The 21056-nt window shown below is 35.6% G+C and overlaps 4 protein-coding genes and 2 pseudogenes across 5 annotated transcripts; 1 reads left to right on the top strand and 5 right to left on the bottom strand.

The window, feature by feature from the left end:
• The first annotated feature begins 778 nt into the window (after window positions 1–778).
• LOC124841200 (MLO-like protein 4) lies at window positions 779–6230 on the top strand. Of its 2 annotated transcripts, XM_047317430.2 has the most exons (15): window positions 780–1231; window positions 1485–1542; window positions 1635–1858; window positions 2004–2120; window positions 3410–3470; window positions 3726–3817; window positions 4019–4093; window positions 4386–4471; window positions 4743–4792; window positions 4878–4918; window positions 5014–5184; window positions 5265–5300; window positions 5388–5455; window positions 5574–5634; window positions 5730–6230. In XM_047317430.2, the coding sequence occupies exons 1-15, from the start codon at window positions 1106–1108 to the stop codon at window positions 6150–6152; spliced, it is 1689 nt and encodes a 562-aa protein (XP_047173386.2). In that variant the 5' UTR covers window positions 780–1105; the 3' UTR covers window positions 6153–6230. The 2 variants fall into 2 exon arrangements, with proteins under 2 accessions (XP_087972084.1, XP_047173386.2); XM_088115958.1 differs by lacking the exon at window positions 4878–4918 and having other exon boundaries at window positions 779–1231; window positions 5030–5184.
• Window positions 6231–6465: 235 nt separating this feature from the next.
• LOC124841181 (ferredoxin, leaf L-A-like) lies at window positions 6466–7123 on the bottom strand. The gene has a single exon (XM_047317400.2). It carries the CDS (start codon window positions 7050–7052, stop codon window positions 6606–6608), a length of 447 nt encoding a protein of 148 aa, XP_047173356.2. The 5' UTR covers window positions 7053–7123; the 3' UTR covers window positions 6466–6605.
• A 1224-nt stretch (window positions 7124–8347) lies between these two features.
• On the bottom strand, window positions 8348–9012 carry LOC124841179 (ferredoxin, leaf L-A pseudogene; annotated as a pseudogene).
• A 2520-nt stretch (window positions 9013–11532) lies between these two features.
• LOC124841184 (ferredoxin-like) lies at window positions 11533–12381 on the bottom strand. The gene has a single exon (XM_047317404.2). It carries the CDS (start codon window positions 12120–12122, stop codon window positions 11694–11696), a length of 429 nt encoding a protein of 142 aa, XP_047173360.1. The 5' UTR covers window positions 12123–12381; the 3' UTR covers window positions 11533–11693.
• A 710-nt stretch (window positions 12382–13091) lies between these two features.
• Window positions 13092–13865, bottom strand: LOC124841182 (ferredoxin, leaf L-A pseudogene; annotated as a pseudogene).
• Window positions 13866–14737: 872 nt separating this feature from the next.
• Window positions 14738–20699, bottom strand: TMN1 (transmembrane nine 1). Its single transcript, XM_088116444.1, has 12 exons — window positions 20522–20699; window positions 19065–19257; window positions 18867–18971; window positions 17589–17606; window positions 17413–17510; window positions 17180–17332; window positions 16918–17052; window positions 16613–16779; window positions 16332–16426; window positions 15868–16241; window positions 15367–15640; window positions 14738–15246 (listed from the first exon to the last, which is right to left on the bottom strand). Exons 1-12 carry the CDS (start codon window positions 20603–20605, stop codon window positions 15179–15181), a joined length of 1764 nt encoding a protein of 587 aa, XP_087972570.1. The 5' UTR covers window positions 20606–20699; the 3' UTR covers window positions 14738–15178.
• Window positions 20700–21056: the final 357 nt, after the last annotated feature.

The following is a 21056-nucleotide window of genomic DNA, read 5'->3' as shown; positions in this document are numbered from 1 at the left end:
TCCACGCCTCATTTATTTTTCAAAACTTTATATAATTATATTAAATACGACAATATAATAAAAAACGTTATCTTTTACATCATTTGAACCTTTCAATTCAATAAAATTAGATTCTCCATGTGGAATTGAACTTGTATTTTAACTCACAGCACAGATAAATATTTATCTAAATTACACAAATTTACAATAAATATTTTGGAACATATAACTTACATTAATTAATTTCACAATGAATAAAAATTAAAATAAACAAATTATATTCTAGGTGCATAGTAAATGTTTAAATTGTGATGAAAAGTTACTTTTTAATTGTTAAGAATTTATTTTAAAATTATTTAAAACATGACTCAAAAACATTAATACGCTAGATTTGCTTTAAAAAATATATATAAAAAAAACATAAGAATCTGATATTCAAATTCATGCAGTCTGACAGATTATAATCTGTTTTCAAACATAATAAAGTTATACATCCTAAAACAACAACAGTGAGTGATATACGAATAACTCGATCAAGTATATAACCATTTAACAGTTTCCAGATAGTAAACTCTTCATTTTTTGTTGTGTGGATTAGAATTTATGAAAAATTTGCAAAATTATTTGACCAACTTTAATCAAAACACAGCCTTAATCATTAAACTATCATTCTCTGCCTCCTTTTGTTGTTTTTTGTTGGCAGAACTCACTTTTGTGTGATTTGTTGTGCATTCATATTCATGGCAAGATCATTCACATCCACAGAATATACCAGGCTTCTATTGGGACCCTTGTAACTTACAAATTATTAGCAACCTTACCTGGGAGAGTGGAAACCCCATGTGCATGGTTTTGGATTTGGAGAGAGAGAAGAAAAAGAGTGGAAAGTGAAGAAAAAAATAATTAGACAAAACAATAAAAAATGAATTTTTGTGTAAGGTGAGTGAGGTTTCCAATGCCCACATGCCCCTTCTTCACCAAATAATTATTAAACCAAGATACACTTCCTTTTTGCACTGCACTTCCCCATTCCATGGATCCCATCTGGCTCATATTTATGTGGGGGAATCAAAGCTCTCTGCTTTTTCCATGAAAAAGAGTTCAACTTGTTGCGCTGAAGTGAACAATGGCAGAGGTGCTGCAGCAGGGTCGCTCTCTGGCTGAGACACCAACATATTCAGTTGCTTCTGTTGTTGCTGTCATGGTTTTTGTCTGCTTATTGGTTGAACGTTCTATCTACCGCTTTGGAGAGGTAAAGGCTGAAAATTTATGTGTAGAAGCTGCAGAGTAAACAAAATAACCCTTTTCACTGTTTGCTTCCTTGGTTGCTACTTGCCATGATAGTGTCACTCTTTTGTTTTCTAGTCATTTCCAGAAGCTCTTCCTCTTTCTGATAAGCTGTGACAGGCTTGAACTCGGAAAAAAAAATGGACTGATGATAAACACAAGTAGTTTTTCAAATCTCGTGAAGAAGATATGAAGCATTTTTTTCTTTGGTTGTGCAGTGGTTGAGGAAAACAAGAAGGAAGGCACTTTTTGCATCACTGGAGAAACTTAAGGAAGGTAATGACACTGAGATGATTTCACTGTTCCTGTTATTTTCAAGAGATGTGAAGCTATCGGTTTTACTGATATTTTGTTTTGTTTTGTGATAGAGCTGATGTTGCTGGGGCTTATCTCTTTGCTGTTGGCACAAAGTGCAAGGTGGATCTCTGAAATTTGTGTGAATTCGTCACTTTTTAGCAGTCGATTTTATATTTGTTCTGAACAAGACCTGGACATCAATGAGAATATCATGCTGGAAAGCTCATCATCTATACCTGGTGAAACTAGTATTCCAAAGGGATTAAATAATGGAGCATTCAACCAATGTGGAGAGGTAACATGCATTGATAACAATTACATCTAAGCTTTGCTTTCTTCATTGTATAATGTTTGGCAGTGAATATTTGTGATAGACTGGCTTCAGCTGTTACTTAATAGAACAAATACCCCTTCCCGAAAATACTAATACATGAATGCAGGGTCATGAACCGTTTGTTTCATACGAGGGTCTTGAGCAGCTGCACCGGTTTTTGTTTGTTCTCGGAATCACTCATGTTTTGTATAGCTGTCTGGCAGTTGGTTTGGCGATGAGCAAGGCAAGTCATCAAAATTTTCAGTTTATTATATGTAAAATACTTTTCTCAATCCAAAACTTTATACGCCACCTAAGCTATATTCTTTTACAATAGATTGATTATCGCAACAGTATTCTACTCATGAGCCATCTACTCGTATAACACTTTTCAGATACGCCAATTGTTGGGTTCCTGGAGTAGACAAACCAGGGATAATTTACACTTAAATTGTTGATTCAATGAGTCTTAAACCTTGAGCCACCTCAAATATAAAAGATCTCTATACCATTCTCAACCTAAAACTTTAGAATAATAGTTCTTATCGGAATCTTGAGCTTAAACTTATGGACATGCCACAAAATCCTAATGATGGTTTGATTGTTCTTTTTATACGAAAAGGATCTCTTCTTGTTGAGAGAGAAAATTTCTCAATAAGAGAGTAAGATTTATTAGTGAGAGTTAATATTATGAAGCGTGTATTCTCTGATAAATTCTAGTTGTATTTATAGGATTAATAAGTCTATATTTTTATTAAAATAATACTTATCTCGAAAGAATAATAGCGATATAATAAATAATAACAAAATGATGAATGATAACTAATCTATTAAACTATCTTTATAATAGGTAAATGTGACCTAAATCAGCATAGTTGGCTTAAATCATGCTATTTAATATGTCTAGTGGGTGGGCCAAGTAAGAACAATAGTGATTTTGTTGGTTTTTCCCTATATATATTACTCTCCTTATTCATCTCCACTCAAAGTAGCACTCCAAACTCCACACTTGAATTTCTCAAAATCTGCTAAAGAGCGTGGTCAGACAGACAACCGGACCGTCTCAAGTTTGATGGAAGTAGTAGGCATTCTACTAGATGGGTGTCTAGATGGATGTCGACTGTCTACTGCAAGCATTTATTAGGCTTAACTGTCTTAACAGTTTTCTGATATTCCCTTATTATAAGTTCTATATATAGAGATCTTTTTGACAGTACACTATAATTGTTGGTGTGTAGAATCTTCAAGATCAACAGAAATGTTTTCTTTCAATTTTGGTCTTTGTGTTTTCTTGCATTGACATTGTTGAGAACCCAACCGTCTTTGTTCAAGGGATTCTTGATCCAATCAATCACTTCTTGTTGTCTTAGTTGATGTTGTTTTCCATGTTTAGTTGTCTAGTTCATATCATTTGATAGGACACCTAGGATTAGTTGCCGAACACGAATGACACACAAAACAGAAATTTTCTTGCTTGCCTCTTTATGTTAAGGAAGCCGGTCTTTATCTTCTCTTTGTTTCACGGTTTTGCAGATCTATAGTTGGCGCAGATGGGAAAATCAGGCTAGGATGCCAAGCGATGGAAACCAGCAAGGTAAATGGCATACAATGTAGGAACTCTGTCATTATAAAAACAAATGGCTGAGGGAAAACCCTCCAAACTTGTTTTCTTTGCCTGTTTCGCATGTAATACTGATGGGAAGTCCTACGTAGTTTCTTGAAATGCTGCTTACATATCTCTTGAACAACTTTACTTAATACCAATTGGTCTTATAAATGAAATCTGACATATACTTCTGCATTGCATATAACAAATTAATATATGGTCTTACTATTTTTTGTTAAACAGCAAAGAAAATCAAGCTGATGAAGCGACAGACAACATTTATTTTCCATCGCACTTCTCATCCATGGAGCAGGAGTCCAATCCTAAACTGGATGGTAATATTTCAACAAAAACCGCAAATCCTTAATTATTTGTGTGCTTGGTTTTACTGGGGTGGCGTTTTTCTGCATAATTTCTCTGGCAGCTGAAACATCTTTCAGTTTAAATAGTTGCAATTTTTAAAAGCATGACAAGATAAGGAAATATTCATGGATTGGAACTATTTAATGATTAATATTTGTGATCTGACCTTGCAGCTCTGTTTTCTACGTCAGTTTAGGAGCTCTATACGAAAATCAGATTACCTTGCACTACGTTTAGGTTTCATCACTGTAAGTTTTTCATATGTTGAAGGATGTTGGATAAAATAATGCATGCGTGGAGATTTGTTGGTCCATTATTGTTCTCTGATTGCCTAATCTTTTGAGTAATTCATAAATCGAAGTAACTTTCTAAATGTTATAGGTGGTGAGCTGAGATGAACTTTTGTATTCACAAATCCATGTCATTCTTTTTACAAATGATCATCATATGATAATTTAAGGATTATCTTGTTTGTCATCGTCCTCACTAGTATTACATACCACTGATCACCTATTGGCTCCCTGCAATGTAAATTTACAGGAGCACAAATTGCCGTTATCTTATAATTTCCATCAATATATGGTTCGAAGCATGGAAGATGAATTTCAAGGAATTCTAGGAATAAGGTAAGAACCATTTTGAAATGGATTTCTCCTTTTAACTGGTGTTTCTACAAACCGATGCAAGTTATTAACAGTAAGTTGCTTAATTAATTAACATATCATGCTTGTGAATCGTCATGATTAGCACAGGGAATTGAGTGATGGGAGATGAAGTTTCCAACTCAAGTGTTATTGTAACAATACCAATGTTTTTTCAAATCAACATTGGACTTCTACTAAGAAAAACAATGAGAAAACTTTTAGCTGAATAACCTTTTTTTTTTCAATTTTGCAGCTGGATGCTTTGGATTTATGCCATAGTGTGCATCTTCGTGAACATCCACGGTAGCTTCTCTTGAGAATTATAGACGTGTATATTGTTAGTGTCTTTAATCAATTTCCTCATATTTTTAAGTTTATAAATTTGCAGGTCTGAATATATACTTCTGGCTATCATTTATCCCTGCAATTGTATGTATATTCTAATTTGTTATTTTAACTAATCAAAATGAAGAAGTCCATCGAAAGTTTTTTTCATCAAGGTCTGATTTCTCTATACGTAAAAGCTTGTCATGTTGATAGGGGCAAAGCTTCAACATGTTGTATCAACCTTAGCACTTGAAATTATGGAGCAGAGAGGTCCGTTTCCCAGGACACAAGTAAAGCCACGCGATGACCTATTTTGGTTCAAAAAACCAGATATACTGTTATGGCTGATACAATTTGTCATATTTCAGGTAAGAATAGATACACTTTATAGCCAGGTCATGCTGCATGGTTGTGTTTTCTGTTCTTATTTTCTCTACTGTTCACGCAGAATGCATTCGAAATGGCAACCTTTATTTGGACACTGGTAAGTAAGACTTCAGTTTTCCAAGATTGTATACGTGACTCACAGCATGCTTTTGTTAGATGAATTATCTTGGTTTTGTTTGTTCAGTGGGGATTCCAAGAAAAATCGTGCTTCATGAGAAATCATTACATGATCATCATTCGGTTGGCATCTGGGTTGGTTTCGTCCTCTTTCAAGATTTTTTTTTTGTTCTACTTTCTCGACCAACTTTCTGGATTCTGCACTACTTCAATATGCAGGCACACTCACATGTTATTATTTTTAATCTTGCAGTGCTATTGTTCAGTTCTGGTGTAGCTATATGACAGTGCCCCTGAATATAATAGTTTGTCAGGTTGACATAATACTCACTATTAAGTTCTTAACAAAATATGTAATGTACATATTGTATTCTATATTAAAGGAAATGTTTTTGATAACTCATTTCAGATGGGATCTCGATGTAAGAAGGCCTTAGTGGCGGAGAGTGTTAGAGAGTCCCTGCATAGTTGGTGTAAAAGAGTGAAACACAAGTCTAAGCATGATTCGTTGCATTCACACACGGCAAGATCAGTATGCTCCCTCGAATCAACAATCGATGAGAGGGACGAAATAACAGTGGCATCTGGTACTCTTACTCGAAGCTCTTCTTTAGCCTCTTTGAATCAGATAACAGTGAGTTCAGTAGACCAGCTGAACTTCGAGACTCCCAACAAAGCAAAAGATTCAATAAAGGTGGCTGGATGTTTGTCTGAATCTGTACATACGAATCCCCCACAACCGTCCCACAACGTTGAAGATCGTGTCGGTAATGGAGAGGAAGCAAAAGCTATCACTCTCCTTGATTTGTTTCAGGAAACATCATTAAATTAGTGTTTTATATTACTTCAGAACTAGCATAGATAGTTGTACAAATCAATCTTGAATGAGCATAGACATTACTTTGTATTATTCTTCAGATACCATAATAGATTATATATATATATATATATATATATATATATATATATATATCAAGTCTCTTCTAAGCGATAAGAAGATAACCACACAATTCGGAACTCTAATCCTCCGCACTAACATCATCATCTACCGTAACAATCGAGTTGTCATTCAATCAGGTGGGTAACAACAGTGAGACAGCAATGAACTTGAGCTGCTACTACGTACAGGTGAAGCAATTAACGAATTAATGCAAAACAAGTTGTTCATAAACAAGCATAATATACGTATATATCCTGAGAAAATGGCACAGAATAAAGGGAAAAAGACGATGGGGCTGGGAAAGGAAGAAACTTTATAAAGTAGAGGCAACGATGATGATAAGATTTAAGCAACGAGGTCTTCCTCCTTGTGGGTTTCGATAACAAGATCGGAGGTTGGGTAAGCGACGCAGGTGAGAACAAAGCCTTCACCAATTTGGTCGTCATCAAGGAAGTTACCGTCTGACTGGTCGACTTTGCCGGCCACAACTTTGCCGGCACAGGAAGAACAAGAACCAGCCCGGCATGAGTAGGGAAGGTCAAGGCCTAGGTTCTCTGCAGCATCGAGAATGTATTCATCATCCGGGCATTCGAACTCTTTCTCTCCCTCTGGGGTGATCAGCTTCACCTTGTAAGCGGCCATGGCGGTCACACGACCTCCACGTCCTCCTTCCACACCGAACACGGCGTTAGCGTTTTGGAAAGCCTTCATGTTTGCCATATTCAGTGGTTGCTTCCTGAGGAAGGAAGTGTTCAAGACAGGGCCACAGAAAGCGGGTGTCATCGACGCCATTCTTCAATGCTGCTAGCGTCGTCGTCGTCTTCTTCTTCTTCTTCTTGCTGAAGGATAAGAATTCTGACCTTCACCTTACAGAAATAGTGTGCTTATACTGTACATGAGGTGAGGCCACACACAACCCTATCTGCCACGTGGCATCATTTTATGCCTCGTTATATCTTATTATTTTCCTTTTTTGGGTAAGTATATAAAACTTTATATATGGAATCTGAGTATGGTTTATGCTCGTCCACTGCCTTAATTGTGCTAACTTTTTTCATGGATTCATTGTAAATTGAACTCTCTTTTTTTAATTTATTTGTTGTTTACAAAATTATCCTTGTCAATGAATGGTGTTTACTGTGCTGTATGTTATTTACAAAAATGTATGTATTCTAGTAATTTGAGTTTTTTTTTTCTGTTAGTAGTTATTAATAAGGATGACTTAATTTTATAATATTTATTGAAAGCACAATTTAAACTTTAACTCAAATTAAAACTAAGTATGTATTTTGAAATGATAAATAGATTTGTTCTATTTGTGCTTATTTTATAAGAAATTTTTACATTATTGAATATGGATAATAGTTGGCTTTTTAAATTAAAGATGAGGATGGAGACATGTATATATTTATGTTGTTTTTGTCTCGTAACGTGATATATATTTATTTTTATTATTTTCATAGTTGTCATTTTGAATTACATACTCATAATTTATTAACTTAACAAATTTTTTTTTCTATTGATCTAAGCTTCATTTCATATATAGAAAAAAACATTGTCATGCCATTTTTTATTCTTTATCACAAGTGTTGTTCTCCTTTGGATTTTGTTTAATATTATAAAATTTACTCAAAATCTTTCGTATTGAATAATGCGAAAAAAGAAACAACAAAGAGTTAATTTGAAAACTATTATCAGAATTCAATTAATTTCAAAGATGTATAAGGAACTCATTAGTTAGGTATCATTTGAGAGTTTATAATTTTATTTAAAAATATATGGGAAGAATTTACAATTCTATTTAGAAAATTTGGATGAGATGTTTTTCTTTATTCTCAAAAGAAAATGTACTACATTAAATTTATATTATGATTTTGTTTGTCGTTGATAGGTATGTTTTTGTTAGAAAATATTATTTTTGTTGTTATTGGGGTATGTTTTTGTTAGAAGATTTTTTTTTTATTGCAATGGTTCTCAATAGTAATTGCTACTGATTTCATTCTTCATATAAAAAAATAGATAATGTTAAAATGTTATAAAAGGACGTAGTATTTAAAGGATCATTATAAAAAAAATATCATCAAATATAGTTTGAAGCTTAATAATTCATACAAGAAGCAAAAACATGAGAGTTGATAACAGAAGCAGCAAGAAAAGCAACAAGATTGACCTGATTCAACATTAGCAGATGAGATCTGAAAGAAAAAAAGATTTAAAAAGCAACGAGGTCATCCTCCTTGTTGGTGAGGATAACAACGTCAGAGGTCGGGTAAGCAATACAGGTGAGAACAAATCCTGCTTCAAGTTGGTCGTCATCAAGGAAGCTATTGTCTGTCTGGTCCACTTTGCCAGACACAATTTTTCCAGCACAGGAAGAACAGGCACCAGCCCTGCATGAATAGGGAAGGTCAAGGCCTTGTTCTTCTGCAGCATCAAGAATGTATTCTTCATCTGAGCATTTTATCTCTTTCTCTCCCGAGGGGGTGATCAGCTTCACCTTGTAAGTGGCCATGGCAGTCACACGACCACCTCGTCCTTCTTTCACACCAAACACGGCGTTGGCGTTTTCGAATGCCTTCATGCTTGACGTGTTCACTGCTTGCTTCCTCAGGAAGGAGCTGTTCAACGCAGGGCCACACAGAGCTGCCATTCTCCTCTTTCTGTTCAAACTTATAAATATCTCTTCTTGCTGCTTCTTTCCTTCTTCTTCTTTCTCTTCTTCTTCTCTCTGATACATAAATCAATGAAATGACGTGAAATCACATGCAACCTTATCTGCCACGTGTCACTCTTCTAGGCTTCAATCTACCTTTTATCACCACATTATTATTAAGAGAATGAAAATGATTTTTAGAAATATTTTATTTTAGAAGTTTTGTAAAATGGTGCGTGGATGTCGCTTTCGAACATACGAGTTAATAAAATAGTAACACAGTTTATTATAAAAAAATTGTTAAAAAAGTTGTAAAAAAATTGTTAAAAAAGTTGTTAATATATTATAATAGTTACAAAAATAATTTTTTTGACATACATGATTTTTTACATTAATTTGATACTATTTTTTTTTTCTTTTCGAAAAGCCATGAAAAGTCAATTTTTCATAAAAGAATAATATCATGACACACTTTTATATTCATTTGACATAAAATACAAAGATAAAATAATCATAAAAGCATGCACTTTTATATTTTTTCTAAAAAAACTAAACAAGGATAGGGTCAAATAACAAATTTAGGTGTGTCAAACAATATCTTTTTATAATCATTTTACTTGTGTTAAATGAATGTAAATATGTGTGATTGTATCTAGAGCTGTCAAAACGAGCCACCCGACTCGACTCGGCCCGGTCCATCACGGGTTGGTCACTTAGTGAGCCAACCCAACCCGACTCATTTATTAGTAAGTTAAAAAAATTCGAACCCGGCCTAACCCACCACGGGTTAGTGGGTAAACGGGTTGACTCACTGTGGCTCACATAATTACAATTTTTTTAAAATAAAAAAAATTACAAATTTTTATAATTTAAATTTAAACAAATTTCACTTCCAAATTTTACTCCCAATGGTGTTTAATTAATTTTGAAAATAAGGAACTTAAATAATTTTTTCAAACAAAAACAAAATAATAAATATTTTTTTATAAAATTAAAATTAAATTTTAATAAAATAAAATTAGGTAAATAGGTTGGTGGGCCAACCCGACATACCACGGATTCAATCCGCATGAACCGTTTTTTCAAATTCATCCCAATTCAAACCCCGTGGCGGACTAAGTTAGCCCGTAGGTTATGACCGCTCTAATTTTGACCGCTCTAATTGTATCATTACTCTATTATTACCATGTTTTCCTTCTGCTCACTTCAACTACTTCATAAATTCTTACTTCATCAGTAATAAAGATTAATTTGGAAACACTTTTATTACTTAAACAATCTTATTTCAACTATTTATTCCAGCTGTTTTACACTTCTCAAGTTGTTGAGTTTTCTTCAGGGTAAGGTTCAAGAAATATTCTTCCATTTATTCCCTTGCAAATTCAATATCTGTAAGCGGATTTCCATTGTTGACTATTTGCTCAGATAACCTTATAAGTCTTCCTTCTAATACTTGTGTTGCGGTACTACTGTGCAGCAGAAAAAAGTTTGAGGGGGAGCCTTTGCTGTGATTTCTGGAACATGGAGAACTTCTTGAACCAAGAATCTGTTCAGGATGCATATCATATGATTAAGGACCTTTGAGTTTCCTTGAAGAAGTATGGACCTCAGTAAAAGTTCTTTTGAAGATGACAGTGTGTTAGGATCAAACAAGGAACAGCTACCTTAAAGATAACGCCAAGAAATCAAATGGAATTCCATGAAGAATTGAAGTACAAAATTGGTCAATTACTTGATCCAAATAGAGGAGTAAAGACAATGGATGAACTGATTTACAAGACATGGACCCTATGATATGTGGCTATATGTGTTGGGTCTATCCAAAACCTTAAGTCCCTTCGTACCGTCTTGCACTTTTAGGTCTATTAAGGAGGAGGTTCAGGGAGAGATATAAATGCCAAGAAGATCTAAACCCAACCACATAAGAGATTGACACATTCTCTACCAAAAACCTTAATTGAATGGATTAATGAATCTTTCATCTTTATACATATGGGACTTAGATTCATATTTCCCAACAATATGTTTTATGGGCTTGGCACAGGAAGAATGTGAATATTTTGGGTATGTTTGTGAAACGTTGTTCTTAATGTGGAACTTGATGAACCCTCTGTCTATGTTTTAGCGTTTGACATTTATGCATCTGCAGCATCAATGAGAAGGGATCTGTCTTCAAATGGTCTAACCTTATGCAGTTCACATGACTGATTCTGGCAATACTAGGGAAAAGTAAAAGGTAGAACAGAAAGAAAACACAAAAGTGTGAATATAACCATTTGCATTTGATTGACTTCATTCCTTAATTTTGGCAAGGAATTCAACTACAATGTTTTTCTTTTCTCTAATGCCTCCCATTCCATATCCTTAGCCTGCTTCAATTCTTTTATCACAAGTGGAATCTACCTAGTGCAGCAGACACAATCAGATATCATCTCTCATTTTTAAGTGATATGAAAGTTAAAATTTTGGCCACACAATGCATGAAATCATCTTCTATAACAACTAAGATAAGAAGCTACAATGCAAGTCAGCATCAAGGCACAAAATTGCATGATAAGTTGCCGATCATAAAGCAAATGTTAAGAGGTGGACTTTCAGCCTAATTCAACTCCACAAAACCGACTTGTAAGACGAGGTTTGTATCTATTTATATATTATAGATTGATCTTATCTCTCGTCGACGTGAAACTTCCAACACAACAAAAAATGAAACATGATATATATAGTCAAATCCTGAGAAAATGGAACAAGACAGAAAAGAAAGGAAGAAACTGAATGAGTCAAGCAGTGGCAGTGAGTTCCTCCTCCTTGTGAGTGAGAATAACAACATCTGAAGTGGGGTAAGCGATGCAGGTGAGAACAAAGCCTTCACTCTCTTGAGTTTCATCAAGGAAACTACCATCTGTCTGGTCCACTTGGCCAGCCACAACTTTGCCAGCACAGCTAGAACAAGCACCAGCCCTGCACGAGTGAGGAAGATCAATGCCTATTTCCTCAGCATGGTCAAGAATGTAAGCATCATCTGGGCATTCAAATTCTTTGTCTCCTTCTGGTGTGATCAGCTTCACCTTGTAACTGGCCATGGCACTCACACGACCCTCACTTCCTCCTTTCACACCAAACATGGCGTTAGCGTTCGGGAATGCCTTCAGGACTGGCTGTTTCCAGAAGAATGAGGTGTTCAACACTGCCACATGAATCAACGCCATTCTCCTCTTGCTTGCAAAGTTGATGGATTTTTCTTGTTCTTTGGTGATAACGATAAGGAGCTTGTGATTACAACCATCACCAACTTCACATGCAACCCCACTGCCACGTGGCTTTATCACAACTGGTTCTCACGATTGTTATCACCATATCTTGGTCGCATGCAACCTCACGTACCTCAATCTGTGTGCCTCTGTTATCTCCACAGATTGTTCACAATCCAGGCTTCCACTTGAAAACTATCATCACATTGTTCTTCTATGCACATCTTATCCATTCATACTCTTCTTTTACGGCTTTTAAACATTAAAATATTGTTATTATACAATAAGTTCAAATACTTCAATGGCAGTGAATCTGTCATCTGCATTTTTTTAGTGGATTCTTTGCTACTACGAAAGATTTGAAATTACTTCTAACCTTTACTTGAATAACAGAACCTCGTTTTAACTCTTAGTTTATTTCATTTATCTCTCCCTTCACAAGTGTGATATTTTAACTTGAATAAAAGAAAACCATTTTTAATAGTTACAAATCTTTGTTCCAACATCTTGGATTGATATATACAGAAAGGCGTATCAGATAGTAGTTTGTGTGGGATTTATCCATTTTCTTCTCTGCTAGAGATATTCACTCTTTCACCCCAAAAAGAGAATGATAAAATCATAAATATAAAAATGTTGGGAGCGTGAAAACGTAAACAAGCAAGTATGTTTGAGTTGCACTTCTATCTGTTTTGCTTATAAATATTATATGTATTGTTAATTGAGCAATGGAAAACTTTTTTTTTTTTTGTATTTGCACAGATTGATGTGTAAAACTGTGGTAGTATTTATTTTCATAAATTCATGAATCCAATCCCATAAAATGTTAAAACGGATAGAATGACAAGATCCAATTTGCGGTCATAAAAGGTAGTAATCAGTCATTGAAGGCCGCGAAAGTGGAAAAGAAATTGCATGCAAAAACTGTAAGGAAAAGATTATTATAGTTAACAAAAAAACATGTTGAGGTGCTAATACAGGGGAAGTAATGAATTACATTACTGCATAACAAGCTACTTATCGTACGTAATAAAGCATAATGGGTGTGTCTATCCTCAGAAATGGCACGAGAGATAAAGAAAAGGCAGCACACATGATGGAGCTGGGAAAGGAAGAAACTTAATAAAGTAGAGGCAGCGATGATGATAAGATTTAAGCAACGAGGTCTTCCTCCTTGTGGGTTTCGATAACAAGATCGGAGGTTGGGTAAGCAACGCAGGTGAGAACAAAGCCTTCACCAATTTGGTCGTCATCAAGGTAGTTACCGTCTGACTGGTCGACTTTGCCGGCGACAACTTTGCCGGCACAGGAAGAGCAAGAACCAGCCCTGCATGAGTAGGGAAGGTCAAGGCCTAGGTTCTCTGCAACATCAAGAATGTATTCATCATCTGGGCATTCGAACTCTTTCTCTCCCTCTGGGGTGATCAGCTTCACCTTGTAAGCGGCCATGGCAGTCACACGACCTCCACGTCCTCCTTCCACACCGAACATGGCGTTAGCGTTTGGGAATGACTTCAGGCTTGTGCTGATCACAGGCTGCTTCCTGAGAAAAGAGGTGTTCAACACAGAGCCACATAAAGCGGGTGCGGTGGCCATTTCCGTGTTTGAGTTTAGGAGTAGAAGGCTACTTTACCAACTCCTGATGCTCTGCTTCTTCTTAATGATAAGAAACAGGGAGAGAGCTTGTGGAAATAGTGTGGTTGCAACGAGCACCAACGTTAGCTGATATGCTACCAGTCGGCCACGTGGCTTTGCTTCATGCCTCAATCTATCTTATCTCTATCGTCACCACTCGTTGTTCATGATGGTAGGTGGAATTATCCTCACCTCATAAATTATACTTTTCCATCATTTTAATCGATTTTTTTTCCATCAGTACTTTTACGGAGCCCTGTTTGCGGTCCTCAATGCAATGCTACTTCTGAGGTTGGCTACTTAGAAGTCGTGTATTGAAACCAACACCTTTAAATACACAATCAATTGGGAAAATTTGTTTATTTTTCACTCTAACCACATCTAATTTGACAGCTGAAAATGGTGTGCTTATGCTTAACACTGGAACCTCCAACGTAGCGGAAACGGAGCAAGATCTTTTGTCCCAAAAGCCATCGAGTATTTTTTTCTTTAATTCACGCTAAATTAGGTGAAACCACATTGAGTTAAAAACAACGTTGAATAACCTTTCGATTGGATAGTATATACATATATACACACACACTAAATTTTTACTACTAACTTTTAAAATAAAAATTAATTGATTTCAACCCAAAATCAATTTCATTGGTACTCAATTTTGAAAGTGCTCCACTCAAACACTGAACATTTTATCCTTGCTGTGATGCATTTTACAGCCCAAAAAAAAAACTCCAAAAGAAACAGAAAACTACCAAATCAAAGCACCGTTAAGAAACCGAGTATGCAGATGCACAAAATGTTCATCCCATTTATTCATGGTTAAGTTCGTGTCTACACACCCCTTGACACGGGCAGAAATGCATGCAGCATAACAAGTAATGGAGAGGGGGAAAACGTCAATGACTTAAATGTCAAACAAGGAGAGTTATGCAGGCAAGTAGTTAGAAAGGATATTCAGATTTGATACAAAATTCAGAAGCACAAAATTCATTTCCGTGACTTCATCCCCTCTACGTACAATAGCTAAACCGTGTAGGGGAATCCGACATCAGTCCGTCAATAGGGCACCTATTTATAAAAGGATGAAAAAAGTAGAGCAACGAGTCTGATATTTTGCTAACTATCTAAATTATAAAGACCAATCCCTGCATTCTAATCAAGGCTTTCAATCAAGTCAGGGAAAAAAAATCTCAGGGCTTCCCTAAAGAATACATGCCCTAATATAGAGAAAGAATACATCTCATCCTCAACCCTGTGAAACTTACTACCTGTAAACACTGCTTGGTCCCCACACATGACCAGAGGCCTCCTCGAAGAAATTTATTGTGTCCAGCAACAAACATATGGAACTGCTCTGGTCTCAGACTTCTAGAAAAGTCTTAATCACACTTGATGTTTCTGTAGATCCTCCTCACAAATAAATTCGAACCAAGATAACCTACAGCTCCTGCATATTTGGAGAAAAAATTTAAGCCAACTCAGGCGATAAGAACACACTAGCTTTTATATCTACATAATAAGTAGTCAGAGAAGCCAAACAGAGATTACAATTAAACTGGAGACTTACCACAGAGAATTCCCAGTCCAAGACAGAACATCAAAGTGTATCCAAAATAAAAGCTGGTTTGGAAAAAGCCTGACATCTTCGTCTTCACATAGTAGTAGTATACTGAGTACAAATACACGTAAACAGCTGTTGAGGCAGCTGAAAAGAAAGAAGTCCATTGCCAGTGGTAGTTCTCAGCGTTTAACAAAAAGTATGTCCCCACAATTGTCACACAAACAGTAACAATGATAAGAATCAGAAAAACCAGTAGCATGAAGCCATATACATAGTACACCTGTTTGTCAAAGTGGAAGGGGAAAAACGCATAAGAAACATAGCATGTATTTACTCGACTATCACAGGAATATTAAGAGTTATCAGTTGAAAGACAATATATAGATATTTTTTGTTATAAAGAAATAACTACTTGTTCTAATAAAATATAAGTAAACCTTACACAAAACCAAGGAAGAAAAAACAAAAACGCTTACTGCCAAAAGAAGTAATTGCATTTTAATTCACCTTGTAGTTCCAGAAGGAAGTGAACACAAAATACATCTCGATGAATATGCTGCCAAAGGGAAGCAGTCCTCCCATCAGAGAAACTACGGATGGTGTGAGGTACCACTTTTTCTCAGGAATGGGACGAGGAATGGTCTTCACACGGCATGGATTATTTGGAGCACCACTCCAGTTTCTTCCAACAACTGTACCAAGAAGTGCTAGAGGGAAAGAGATAAAAGCCCATATAACAAACACAACAACCATAGTACCAAAGGGGATGGCAGCTAGTGATCCATAGAATATAGCAACTGTGTTTAAAATAAAACCAATTCCAAAGCACATGAATGGGAACAGTGATGCTGTCAGGATCATGGATTTAATCCAACTTTTACCTGAAAATGACAGTTATAATCGTTCATGGAGAGATCAAGAGGCAACAGAAACACAGAGAACATGTGGTATAGTTCACTGCAAATTCTTACCCCCATTTCGTGAGTACATCCCCCCACTCACATAACCAGAAATGAAAGATGTGAGTGCATAGCATACAATGAAGGTCGTGACTATGGCTCCTCGTCTGCACAGTGAATGAACCTCACATAATAATGAAGGGAGAAGAAGTGGATAAAAAGTATAATCAGGGGGGAAACTAAAGGAATGTCTAGTTATTAACATTTAACTCCACTTTTTGAGCAATCACACTATTATTAACAAAATCATTTTTCAGATCAATATTACAGTTAGTTTAAGTTTATGGACTTACCCAACATACAACATCCCAACAATAGCCAACAAGATGACGAGAAGAACCAGCAATGCAAGCTGAGCGCCTGTGCCAACAACAGCTGAAAGAATAACCAAACTACGAGGAGGCCTAAAAACATCACCATGCACGAGTTTCCAGCCAGATTCTTCACTAACATCTCGTTCCTGGAAGTATTTCGGGGTTGCACAAGAATTGACATCAGAAGCAAAATGAATTTTCCAGGAAAGCCATCCTATGTTCCACGTTTTAAAAATAATAACAATAACAATAGTAGTAAAAGACAAACATCCAGAATTTCTCACCAAAGTTTCCAAATCATCATCTTCCCGAGCATACTTTGCATAGTCATTTCTCAAAGTTCGCATTAATATCATTGACACCAATCCAGTAAGGAAGATGACCATCATAAAAGAATTAAAAATGGAGAACCAGTGAATCTACAGAAAGAAAAAGGATCAAAGCTCTCTCAGTGACATGGCTAATACACGAATCAACACATAGCCGGCAATCAACAATAAACACCGCTTCAATCTAAAATACAAATCTAGCAGCAATTATTTTCACCTGATGCTCAAAGAATGGATAGTCCAAGTATACATCAAATCGCCGTGCAAAAGTGACATTTGTAGGAGTCCATTTCACAGAATATGTGAAGTCCAGAGATTTTCCTACTTCCAGAGGCCTTGGGTTGTCATGAGTAAGATTAACATGGATGATCTGCAATAAATGACCTAAGTGTGCACTCTATAAATCCCAAAACAGAAAAAGATGGCAAAGATACTTAAATAACTTCTGACCTGGTCTTTATTGTATTGAATATTGATGTTTTTGTGAGCATAAAGTACGTGCTTGCCATTATCACCGTTCTTATCAGGATGTAGCTCCCCAACATACCCTTAAACATGAATAAAAGAATCTTATACTATGATCAACGAATGAAATGATAGATCAAATAGAGAGAAAGTAGGCATACCCCACAATGGAAGATCATCTGAACTTGTGTTTAGCACATCAACGACCAACAAATAGAACAACCAAGGAAAGAAAGAATGCCAAGAGTAAGTTATTCAGAAAATCAATAAAATTATGAATAAAAACGAAACAAATATGGGCCAACCCATGAAACCAATCCTAATTCACACCATTACACCTATCAAGATAATATAATATCAATTGTCTACCATTCGCTATTGAAAAATACTTAGTTTATAAATTTAAACACAACATTTATATTTTTTTGGGAATCGGCCTTTTGCAAGTGCAAGGTAAAGCTGCCTACGACAAACCTATACAGAGTAGGGCAAACCATCACTAGACCCCACACATATTTTAGGAGAAGGTCTACCACTCCAAGATTCCCTTACCCCTTTTATTACGTCCAGCAATTATAATATCAGTCAAGTCAAGAATGCTTTTAAGCAATAACTTCACAAGAAGAATTCTTAACTTCATCCTTCTTTCAGCTTTGATAACTATGTACATCATGAAACACCCAGCCTCATGGACTTGTCGTTGTAGTTATAGAAGGATCAAAATTGGACAAGACACTGCTCTTCCAGGCTCAAACATTCCAAATTCAGTCAATGTGTCACCATGGATAATATCTAAAATGTATGCCTCATTGTTTATACATTATAATTTATATTCCCACACAATGAAATGTTGTAACTGGTCATGATTCATGAATAATTCTCCGTCAATACAAATGACAATATTTAATATCAATGCCTGTTAATTTTAAAATATTCGCATGACATCACAATGCCACAAAAGTTACAGAGAAAGTCATAAGTTAAATCCATTCTTCAATTTTAAAGGAATCTGACAAATCATTTTCAGCCAAGACTAAAGCATGCATGCAATAACTTAATATAAAACCCAAGCTACAAGCCTCCCTTCCCTGTCACCGTTGAACTAGTCTTCTGAGACTCTCAAAACCAATGTTGACGACATGATTTCTCGTATCATTAACAACTAAAATCTATTGTTGGCAACTTCCAGTGGCATTTTCCCTGAAATTAGTTTGAAGACTGTATCCTACTAGTTACAGAAGTTGATAGGATAACTAAGAGTTAAGGGCTATATTGTGCAGGGCTGATATTATTTAGCCCAGCCGTTTTAGTTTATGCAAGGGCAAAATACCAAAATAAAAAATGTTGCCAGTGCCTAGAATTTCTTGACCATATATAAAAATGCATTTATTCCAACAATTCTATAGTAATATGTGAAAGAAAGAAACGTAGCAACATACCCATGAAGAATTCAAACCAGTAATTATTCTCAATTGCATCCTTGAACTGTTTAACATTTGCTTCGTTAAGCTCCAGACGGCAAAAGGTGGTCTTTTCCACATTTCCTTAATTAAAAATTTGAGAAAAGAAACCTTTTAGAGACAGTTTGTCTACTGATAGGTCTTACGAAATAAATAGGATGAAAGAAGCCTACATACCTAGGAACTTTATCTCAAGTTGACTGTCAATGAGTTCATTGCCACCCAAGACCTCACCAAGACCACCCCATTTGTGAGCAGGATCACCAGGTGGACGGCAAAATGGTAGGCTGTAATAATTGTACGTTTCTTGTGGATTGTTGTAAGGACCCACTTTGTTCACCCAAAGGATAACATGTTCCTCTGGTTGATACTGCAGCAAAATGCAATACAAGTTTAAAACAGGTAGCCACTGATGGCCGGAAGCTACTAACAAGAGAAACATATTTTATCTTTACTCCTAGCTTAAGGAAATGAGGACGGATCCAGTGATAAAATGATTCAGATGTCAAATGCTTAAAGTCATTTAGAAGAAAATATATGTTAAGTGCACCAACTACCACTTTCAGGAATGGGTAACCATTGATTGATTTGTTATGAGTTTAATACGAAGCTCAAATACGACAAACCAAAATTACTCCCAGTCAAAATCCGATCCACCATTGACAAGCTTCCGCCATAGGGAAGCTCCTAACGTCCAGAGAGGCAGAAGCTCCTATGCACTAAACAGTTTTCAACCGAATTTCCCATTGCATAGGTAAGTCCATCATTTCAGCCTTTAAAATTCTAAAAAACTTGCTAGTAGACAGCACAAAACACTCTCTTTGTGCTTTGGTCGAGCATTTGCAAATTATAATTTTGTTAGATTTGATTTTGAAGTGGAGTGATTTGGGTTTGGAAGTTTCGTTCTAAAAGAAAGTCACCAGTAAGATTCAGTATAAAATTTTCGATCCACAGAGAAAAGGTACATAAATTTGCTTCAACTAAAAGTCACTTCCGAACTCGGGCTCTACAATGCAAAATCAAACACGCAAATATTTACCAAAAGTCAACTTAGTTAATATTTCAGCGTGACATTGGATGCCGCAGAGTAAAACTAAACAAACACATAAGAAAAAACTTCAAAAACACCGGTGTTGCAATTTTCAAGTGAATAAAAGGGATAGACAAAAAGAAATCAAAATTTGCAATACTAAACCGATTATCAACAAAAGAGTGGGCAACAACTATAAAGCTTGCACGTTGAGATTGTGCATGAAAACTAACAACAAAGCATCCCCTCAGCGTTCAACATCATCCGCACGGGTTTCTTACATTCACTTAATGCGGAGTCCAATGAAAGGGAAAGATCCTAAATACTTTGAATTCCAATCAGAGCGCATATCACGAATTAATACCAGAGAACACGGAAGAGTTGAAATCGCAATCCAATAACATCGAAAACGAAAATGTGAATTATTATTAGGGATGCATAACGGAGAGGAGTGAGGAAACAGCTGAGATCTAAAGCCATATCGGTAAAACATAAAAGCGAAAAAACACGAAGCTGAAAAAATGAAAGCGAAATTAAAAGGTAGATAGATCTAATCGGAAAATGAAGGAAAATTGGATCGAGGGATGAAATCGGAGAACCTTACCCTGTGATCTGACTCGGAAGCGAACGCCGGAGAGAGGAAGAGAGGGAGAAGGAGGAGGAAGGAGAATCTGAAGAAGATGAACATGGCGGATCTCAGAGCAGAAGAAAAGAGAGAGAATAGAAACACGACCAGGACTTGCCCTTGAAGGATTGAGACTCTCTCTCTTTCTCTCTGTGCCACTGATTACTAATATTAATTTTTACCTTCAATCTAACCAACCTTCCAATTTTTTTCTTCTTACGCTACAGGGAAAACAAAATATATTTTTTAAATATTTATTTTATTAATGTAATATATGTATAACATTTTAATTTTAATTTCATATATTTATTTTATTAATTAATAATGCAATATATGTATAACATTTTAATTTTAATTTTAATATGACTGGGAAAATAGTTAGGTACAAAAAATAGTGCATGAAGAAAAATATTAAATTTTAAAATGGATAAAAATAAATGGTTTTTCATTTTATAATATAAGAATAGATAGCATTATATTATACTATTAGTAATGGTAGTATTTTGCAACTATT

Source organism: Vigna umbellata, chromosome 5 (genome assembly GCF_029865625.1).
Source record: "Vigna umbellata cultivar VRB3 chromosome 5, Vumbellata_1.0, whole genome shotgun sequence".
Classification (NCBI taxonomy): domain Eukaryota; kingdom Viridiplantae; phylum Streptophyta; class Magnoliopsida; order Fabales; family Fabaceae; genus Vigna; species Vigna umbellata.
This window is presented reverse-complemented; position numbering and strand designations above follow the sequence as displayed.